General features: G+C 34.5%; 1 protein-coding gene across 1 annotated transcript in view; it reads right to left on the bottom strand.

Moving 5' to 3' along the window:
• The window catches only part of LOC106469256, a 253790-nt gene that overhangs the window by 94174 nt on the left and 149362 nt on the right, over nt 1-10254 (bottom strand). The window contains exon 3 of the mRNA XM_022398583.1: nt 2711-2769. Coding sequence (XP_022254291.1) covers nt 2711-2769 — 59 coding nt within the window. The remainder of the gene's footprint in view (nt 1-2710; nt 2770-10254) is intronic.

Genomic DNA, 10254 nt, shown 5'->3' with positions numbered 1-10254 from the left:
AATAAAATCGAATCGTGTATGCGCGTGCCCCACGCTTTGTATTGCAGGCGCACAAAAATATATCTAATAAGAAGAAAAAAGATCTCACAGATTAATTTACACTAACTCTGCCTAAAAGAATTTCAATTTGAGGGTAGGCTGGTAGAGATTTTGATGAGTAATAAAATCGAATAGTGTATGCGCGTGCCCCACGCTTTGTATTGCAGGCGCACAAAAATATATCTAATAAGAAGAAAAAAGATCTCACAGATTAATTTACACTAACTCTGCCTAAAAGAATTTCAAGTGCCGCGGCTATTGAGGATTCCCTCTTGTTTCTCTTGAACAATAATATTTGTTTCATTAATCAGGTTTTTCCTCGTTCTTTATATCTCCACGTGAACGTAATAACCCTACACATGACACAGTCGTGCGTCCATAACAAATAGTATCTTTACTTGCTCACTTTACGTTTAATCAATTATTGATGTATTAACATTATGATATGTTAAAGTGAAAACAATTTTTAGTATAAGTGTCCTATAAAAATTATATTAACTTACAGTTTTTATCTCCTTAACTAAATAGAATAAAAAAGAAAGGCTATCATTTTCAACCCTTTGTAAGACATCTAGTATTTTTCTTTCCCCTTTTCCCGCATAGATGCATTCGTCCACGCCTTGGTTACACATATCTAATCGAAAACACCTTAGGTGTGAAAAAAAGGTGCAGCTAAAAAGGATTGAGCGTGTGACTTAAAGGAATGAAATCAATTGGCAGCGAAACTAGTAGCTACACTTTAGCATTGATGAGAATTTTACAGCAAATATTCATTCAATATTTAGCCAAACTGCGTTTTTAGTTCAACTTGGAGCATGATGAAAGGTAAAACAAAACACGCGGCCTAGCTAACTAATGATTTCATTCCTTTAAGTTGAATATTCGATCCTTTTTTGGCCGCACCTTTTTTTCACACCAAAGGTGTTTTTGGTTAAATATCATGACTTTTTGTCAATACACCAACAAACCACAGCATGTAAGAAAGTGACACTCGATAGTAACCAACATTAGGATCGCAACTCTATTATTCGGAACAGACCTATACTTTACAGAACCAACCAGATTCTTTAAAATGTATGGTGGTAATTTTTTCTCTCTAAAACAGTGTTAATAACTTCCTTTATAGTAACGCCATGGAAACTAGGTTAACAGTTTCTTGTCATCACCCGCATGCATTCGCTACAGCCGTATCAAGAATCATTATTTAACTGCTTAAGCTAATATCAGTGACACTAAACTCTCTTTAATTACGAGAATTTCATAAACTTTAGCAAATTTATTCTTAAAAATTGGCAATGAATAATCAATAATAACCGTCCACCCCTATGATTCTTTTGAAAACTTGAGCTAGAAACTACTAATATAGTTTGCTTGGCCTAACCAATAGTTATGTATCTGCACTTGCTTTCACCCTATAGTTTTGCTGCTCTAAATCAGCTCTCTTTAATCCGAATAACAAAAAACTAAAAAATGGTCCACTTTTACTCTTAGATAAAGTTGTAGTAAAAATTTCAGCCCGATAGCTCACGTGATGTTTTGCGTAAAATTGATAAAATTTGAGTGGTTTTTGTGAATAACTTTGCACATGTGGCTTATATTTAGACCACATTTGATACTTAATTGTAGGTTGTAAAGATCTATCAGTGAACCAGATTTGAAAGAAAAATCCATAAAAGTTAAACATCTTTTTCTACCATATAAATTTCCCGTACTTTCAGTGATAAGAAAAAAAATGGAAAAGGAAGAAATTCAATCAAAATTCGAGATTTTATGTCTCGTATATTTCTTAATAGATCGCTCTGAAATTTGATATTTCAAAGTAAATAGAACACATCCACTGAAAATATGTGATAGTTTGATTCAACACATACCCATCTACAGAAAGTGGATAATCGCTAAACTATCACTCTTGTTAATAACACACAGTGTGACTTGTAGGTTGCTTTGGCCGCACGACACATTACCGTGTTTCTTGATAATGCAACCCAGAATACACTTTATGCTGTGTAAAATGTAGATCACATGAAAAAGTGACTTTCCCGACATTCACTGCTTCACTTTTGCAGATGTACATTGATAAAACAAACAAAATCAACTAAGAGATTTTCTTTCCCATTCCCCAAGAATAATTACAAGAGTGAATATCAGACAAGTCGCAAGATTTATTTCAAATAAGGTTTGAGAATCTGATGCCTGTAAAGTACATCATTACTCAAGTGATTTGTGAATGAGACTAGAACATGGAGTGCAACCGTATTTGGCAATAATAATAATGGGTGCTACTAGAACATGGAATGCAACCGTATTTGGCAATAATGATAATAATTATGGGTGCTACTAGAACATGAAGTGCAACCTTATTTGGCAATAATAATAATGGTTGCTACTAGAGCATGAAGTGCAACCGTATTTGGCAATAATAATAATAATTATGGGTGCTACTAGAACATGAAGTGCAACCGTATGTGGCGATAATAATAATGGGTGCTATTAGAACATGAAGTACAACCGTATTTGGCAATAATAATAACAATAATAGTTCCAAGAAGTGGAACTGATATAAATGTGTCATTAAAACTCCTTTAATAAATAACTTGGTTATAATTATGTGTTTTTATTCATTTATTTTGTGTGTGTGTGAGAGAGATCGAAAACAAAGCTCAGTACTCACCACGCCTTGCAAATTCGGAGAGGGCAGATTTAGGTAACCAGCTCCTTTACCGTCACGTCCTGTTAGAATAGAAACATCAGGAAAACAAATATTAGAAGCAGGTGAGAAATTTAAATTTAATGTTGTATAGGAAATAAAGTAACGTCAATGATACTTAAATATTTCCCACAAACCTTTATAATATAATATAATTAGAAAAAAATATTTCGTGTATGTACTAAAGTTATAATTGACTTTGGAAACACTGTTATTTCACGTAACGTATTTTAAGTATTAGTTAGTTTTAGTGTACGAGTTAAATAAAAATAATCAAATGACCCATCTTATAGTATACAGAAGTGAGCCTATTCGTGCAGTGATAAGCCTAATACGTGTAAAGAAATGTGAGATTTTTTGAGAGGGAATTATGTTATGTGAATCAGGTATCAAATATTTTGTAACACGTGTTCGCGATTTCAGCTCATTGGAAATAATATTCTGTAGTTCCCAGAGTCCTTTACATTAGCATTTAATTAAGCATAATATTAAATTAAAACATCTAATACTTTACCGAACATTCTAAGTAAAATTGAAATCTTTAGTAATACTGCAGAAAGAATGAAGCTCAAATACAAAAAAAAAAAATCAACCGTCAGAAAACTGATAATATTTTAGACAAAACTCTGTAAAAATAGGACAGGGTGTGGCAAGTGGTTAGCGTGTCCGAACTATAAATCCGAGAGTTCGTGGCTCTTATAGCGTTGCCGTTAAAAATGCGTTCTATTTTAAGATCGTGGATGCACTCCAAGACTGACAGTAAAATCGGTAGTTGAAAGTAGATCCTGTTGACTACTATTCGGTAGTTGAAAGTAGATCTTGTTGACTACTATTCGGTAGTTGAAAGTAGATCCTGTTGACCACTATTCGGTAGTTCAAAGTAGATCCTGTTGACCACTATTCGGTAGTTGAAAGTAGATCCTGTTGACTACGATTCGGTAGTTGAAAGTAGATCCTGTTGACCACTATTCGATAGTTGAAAGTAGATCCTGTTGACTACTATTCGGTAGTTGAAAGTAGATCCTGTTGACCATTATTCGGTAGTTGAAAGTAGATCCTGTTGACTAATATTGGGTAGTTGAAAGTAGATCCTGTTGACTAGGTGCCTCAAATCAACCAGCCCAAAGTTGAGACGGTTTTCCGCATACAGTCTTTGTGTAGCTTGGTGTAAACAGTATAAAGAGTAAAAATAAAATATTCCAGGATTGTCATATTTAGGAAAATTGTAAAAGATGATTTATAACAGTTTCACTAAATTGGTTCCTTTGGGAAAATAACAGAGAAAACTATGCACACAACACTTTGCAAAATACTCGAGTTCTTCTAAAGAGAGATACCAATCAATTTGAGAGAAATGTATATGATCCTGATATAAATAGTTAATGGTATGAAATTTTATTTATCCTAATGGAGTTACCAAGCCTTATGTACATGTATAATTTCACTTGTGATCGACCATTTTAACATTATGGCTTTGGCTACAGTATTCTATAGAGATTTAACGACTGTTGATGCCTTTACAGGATATTAATAAAGGGAGTGTTTCATTTCAATATTCACTGTTCATTATTTTGATACAACCCTCTAGGTCTCCCGAGATTAGGATACTCTGTTTCATTCGCTACTGATAGATGTGCATATTTCTGTGTCCTTTAACAAGCTGGGCTTGCATTAGTTGGAATATCTGTTCTAAATCTACTATGAGAATCATTTTCCAAAGTCACGCTGTTTTACCTTTACACTCGCGCAAATTACATTCACTAAAATAAAAACGTAAATAACAATTATTTAGAAAAAAAATCCATACTGTTAATTCCAGTTGAATTGTTTTGCTTATTTTGTATTTTCTGTATGTAATATCCATTAAGTGAGAAGAATTAGAAAGCGGTTTGAATTTCATCTCATGATCTCTCTCTACCAAGAGAAAGATATCTGTTTCAAGAACAGAAGGACAATAAAACAGTGAGGGAGTAATTAATAGTTTGGAAGTTGAATTCCAAATTTCTCTTAGTGTCAAATAACAACATTTCAGTTGTTTCGTTTGATGTGTAGTTCTATCCTCGCAAATAACCTAAAATACTTTAGGTTTTAATTCAAATGTGTCACAATTAATTATCCATTATTCAGTGGGCTAACTGATTATTTATTTTCTTGTAGAAAGTATCAAATAAACATGGTTTCAAATAAATATGTATTTATATCAGATGATCACTTCATCCTAGTTCCAAAACACTTTTCTTTTTGAGTATGTTCAAAACCTCTTATATATTCCACACAATAACTGACAACTTTTCTTTGTACGGGATGGAAAATTTCTCCTCGTACCAGATTAGAACCTCAGTTTTACCACGTGACAACTTTCTTCTTGTGCCTGATGACAAACTCCTTTTTGTGCCACAGAACCAACTTTTCTCTTAAGCCAGAATACAACTTTCTTCCTGTGCCTGATGACAAACTCCTTTTTGTGCCACAGAACCAACTTTTCTCTTAAGCCAGAATACAACTTTCTCCTTGTATCAGATGACAAAATCTTTTTTTTTGCCTGGTGTCCATTTTTTCGTTGTATCGTACAACAAACCCCTTTTTGTTCCTTGTTAAACTTTTTGTTTTACCACATGATTTTTTGTGCCGTCTTACAACTTTCTCCTTGTATCAGATGACAAAATCTTTTGTGTCAGGTGATAACCTTTCTTTTGAGCCAGATATCTTCCTTTTCGTGACAGATAACAACCTCTTTTTTTATATAACATAATAACTTCCTCTTTGTGCCAAGTGACACCCTTCCTTTTGTGCCAAGTGACACCCTTCTCTTCGTGTCAAGTGACACTTTTTCCTTGTGCCAAGTGACACCCTTCCCTTTGCGCTAGATGTTATCTTTAAGTCTGAATCACCTAACATACGTGTCTTTCTTCATTAGCAGCCCCTCCCCAATTGGACAACGGTAAGTTTACAGACTTATAACGTTAAAATCCAGGGTACAATTGCCCTTGGTGAACACAGCAGATAGCCCATGGCGGCTTTGCTCTAAAACAAGCAACCACTCTTATTAGCAGACTAGCAAACAGAAAAAAACACCTGGTCTTTCTAAAATACAAGCTATGCTTTGAATATTCTGTGTTTCAGGCCTATGTACCAATAATTGTCAATATAATATTACTTTCTGGTCGTTCAGTAGTTGTCACAGCTTATCGCCTACTTTATTATGATGTATTTTAATCAGACAATTTACATCTTTAGAATATAAAAGTTTATGTTGTGGAGGTTGCATTGAAATGCTAGAGATTTTCAACATGAAAAAGCGAATAAAATAGTCATGTCTCTCATCTGCCTATATTATCAAGTCTGCCTGTTCTTTTTGATTATTAAGTATAATAAGAATTCGTTATAACGAACTAGGAATTGTAATACCAGATTTCATTCCTTCCCTCTCATCGATTTAGATAAACGTCACAGCAGAGCACCAAACAATCTTGAGATGCAGCAGATGTAACACACACACATACATGTATATGTAAATTAAGCCTTTTTTAAGATTCTAACGATCAGTCGATAGCTCAACTCTCGAGCCAGTTCCATAAATAAGGTATTTTTAGATTTGTAGCTTCGGAGAGACAACATAACAGATTTACTTGGCAACGAAGACAAAAGAAGATGAGAAGCGCAGTTCAAAGAAAAATCTAAATTCTATAACGCATCTTTATGGAAAATTCACATATATAGTTCAAGACAATAACACACTTACAGAACAGTTTTTTTGATCGTCTCCAATAAAAGTGAATATTAAAAGGTAAGTATTAAAAACAATTGTGGTTTGAAATTCTTCAAATACTGTTTGAAGTAAACCAGGCAGATTTCCAATACTATATAGTATATATTTCGCAGTTATCTGTATTACATCAAAGCTCACCTCCCGTAATGGATTAGTGAATGTATTCACAGTACTGTTTGAAGTAAACCAAGCAGATTTCCAATACTATATAGTATATATTTCACAGTTATCTGTATTACATCAAAGCTCACCCCTAATGGATTAGTGAATGTATTCACATACTGTTTGAAGTAAACCAGGCAGATTTCCAATACTATATAGTATATATTTCGCAGTTATCTGTATTACATCACCCCCCCTCCAAGTAACTTAGTGGTAAGTCTGTGTAGCTTTGTACTTAACAATAGCCAAATCAAACCAATACATAAAAGGCGTAAAGATGATTAATCAACTCTGCACAGCCCTGACGAGGTAATTGTGTAAACATACAACGTTTTTATCATGGACGTACGCGCCAACATATACATGAACGCACAGCAAAATTGTAACGAAACAGTGTAATTTTACATTATTTTGTTATAGTTTTACTGGCGCGATCATATATTTGTTAAAGCATAAATCTATAATAAAAATGTTATATTTTTACATGATATAAATATTTTATAATCTCATGAGCCTATTTATAAGCGGGCTTGGCAGAGCCTGATGGTTAAGATACTCGACTGGAAATCTTAGGGTCGCGAGTTCAAATCCCCATCTCGCCCTTTCAGTTGTGAGGGCGTTATAATGTAACGGTCGATTCGCTGGTAAAAGAGTAGCCCAAGAGTTAGTGGTTGTGGTGACGTTGACTAACTATCATTGCTGAATTAGAAACGGCAACTTAAATTTAACATTAACTTTGACGTAAGTAAATCAAATAACGATAATATACTATATTTGTCACACGACAATAGTATTAGACTTAGTGTATTTTTAGCCAAAATGTTCGCATACTGTTTTATATTGATGTTATTGTCCACATGCAGGGAGTAGTTATTGAGTAAATGCCCGAATAGTAACAGTGAAAGTAGCGTATGATCAGACAAACATGTACGAGTTGTTATTCTGGTCTGTATGAGTTGTTTTGAGCATTTGTTCGACGAAACATACATTACACACCTGTTTTATATAAAAGGGTCTGCTTTGGGTATAATGTTTTTCGAAACAGATCAACGCTTTGTTCAGACAATTTCTCTGTACTTGGTATAGAGTCATGCCTCGTCACGAGTTAGAAGTTATAGGGCGTCAAATTGTTCGACTGTCTAGAAATGGTATGAAGCAAACGGACATTGCCACAACAGTAGGGTACCCCCAGTGTACTGTGCACAGAACGCCGAAATCTCATTGGACTACAAGAAACGTTGTTCCAGTAAAGTCAACTGGTCGCGGAAAGACTACTGCCCGAGATGACCATGTTTTGATCAGGTTAACACGTCAAGGTCGAAAGAACAGGAATATCATGAACGCATTCATTCCAGGGTATCCAGAATAACAGTGAATAGGAGACTGACAAACCAGGTTATTTTGTAAAAAGAGCTATCTACAAACCGATATTAACCAGAATTCAACGCCGTTATCGTGTTACTTGGGCAAGATAATATGCCAACTTACAGTCAGAATGCTATCGAAATGGCCTTTTCAGATGAATCCTGTTTACGGCTAGTTAAAGCTGATGGAAGGATTCGTGTCCCTCGTTTGCCTGAAGAACAGATGAGGGAAAACTGTATTTCCCACAGGAGGTGATGCAGTACATGTTTGGACAGCTATTTATCATGGTGGAAAATCTACTCTTCATATCCTCCAAGGAAACGTCAATTGCACCTCCTACAAGCATCACATGGAGACGATATTTCTGCCATATCATAGGGCAAGGTTTGGCAATAACTTTGTGTTCCAGGATGACAATGCTACTGCCCACAGTGTGCGTATTTTAGAGGATTATTTCAACCTGTTTCAAGATTGTCATCGCCAACAAAGTCTACATATTGTAATCCCATTGAGTACTGTTGGGCAGAACTGAGTTGTAAAAATACCAACCACAACCCTAAACTAGTTACTGTAGCTGAATTGCAGCGCCTTCTAGTGACAAGTTGCGATGAAATCACGGTGTATTACATCAATAACCTCATCGACAGCATGCCACCTCGCCTTGCAGAGATTATTAGGGTACGAGAAGGACCAACCAAGTACTGAATATTTAATATGAACTGATATAAGGTTACAGTCGCTGTTTATAATAATTGATGTTATATTTTGTCATTATATATATTTTGGTAAGGTTTTGTTGTGATAGGTGAATTGTTAAATTACACATCTTTCTACAGGTGTATCATAAAATTGTTTGTTATTCTTAAAAGTCGTACATGATGTCCATAGAATCTGTCTCATTATACAAATTACACATGTAGGTGTTTAATATATTATTCATTTCTCAGTTTGACAGTGCTAAGTGTTTTTGTATTCCATCTTAATAATAATGATCCTCTTTGTTATGAAATATGCAAACATTTTGGTTATGACTGTAGTTTTTTATTCCTATCATTGGGTTCTTTGCGAGAAGAAGAGTGTATAATAATATAGCAACCAAACAGTGCCCGCCATATGCATTGCTAGCAACACGTTTCTCTCGAAAAAACTCTAAGGGACTTAATTAATAATGTAATGCTAAAAATACTGTTGTCTTATTGCAAATATAACTGATTGAAGTCACGTTTCTGCAGCTTAAAAAGATGTTCAAACCATAACAAAATACAATAACTTTATGTCAACAAAAGCCATTAGAAACCGCAACAAAGATACCAAACGACTGCCATCAAAGTTACGTCGAATACATAATTTAACCCTAAAATCGCAAGTCGGTTGTACAGAAATTGCCATGCTTAGTGACAACTTTGAACAAGAAATCATTCGACAGACCAATTTCTCATATGAAGCATTGCATTAGGTTGGGATTCGATCTTTTGCTTCGATAAATGTAATGAAACTCCCAAATATTGTTTTGGTGTTGATGAGAATCTTTCCAAAGCAAGGATATTTCTTTTCGGGGTCATTCCACTTTGACCTTTATTTGCAACGCAAGAATGGTTTTCAACATCATGACATCTAGGACATTCTCGCACTTTAAAAAAACAACAATAAATGATCTTAAATTATTTTTCTATTACTTTTGTTGACATCTGTTTCTTACAGTTCCTTTATTTTCGCAGTGTTCTTTTCTTCTTTCTGATTATATTCTAATGTTATTCGACGACTCCCCTTTCTGATCGCTTTAACTTCAATAGGATCCCCATCATACCTTGCACATGCAACTGATACTAGGTTAAATATGACTTCCAGATAATATTCTACCAGTGTATATTGACTAGCTTAGCACTGAAAAACGAGGTCGGTCTTATGTAAATTAATTACTGTGTGAAAGATAGTGGGCTTTCACACAGTCTTGATACAACAGAGGTGAAAATCCATTTTCAAATGAAGATTTCTCTAATAAAAAAATAACGTTGGAATTCACTTCTAATGCTTTTTATCATTAGCCGAATATAGTGGTGACAAAACAGCCACTAATTTTTGTACGATTGAATCTCAATTTTTAGGGTTAGGTAATGATAACAACAGTAAAATGAATGATATGTTTGCTTACAGAAAATTACATACTGGTTATGGGAAGAAATTATGGTATATTGCATATCGGTGTGTTATG

Source organism: Limulus polyphemus, unplaced genomic scaffold (assembly GCF_000517525.1).
Source record: "Limulus polyphemus unplaced genomic scaffold, Limulus_polyphemus-2.1.2 Scaffold95, whole genome shotgun sequence".
Lineage (NCBI taxonomy): Eukaryota > Metazoa > Arthropoda > Merostomata > Xiphosura > Limulidae > Limulus > Limulus polyphemus.
Note: the sequence above shows the minus strand (reverse complement) of the source record. Positions and strands in the feature narration are given on the sequence as shown.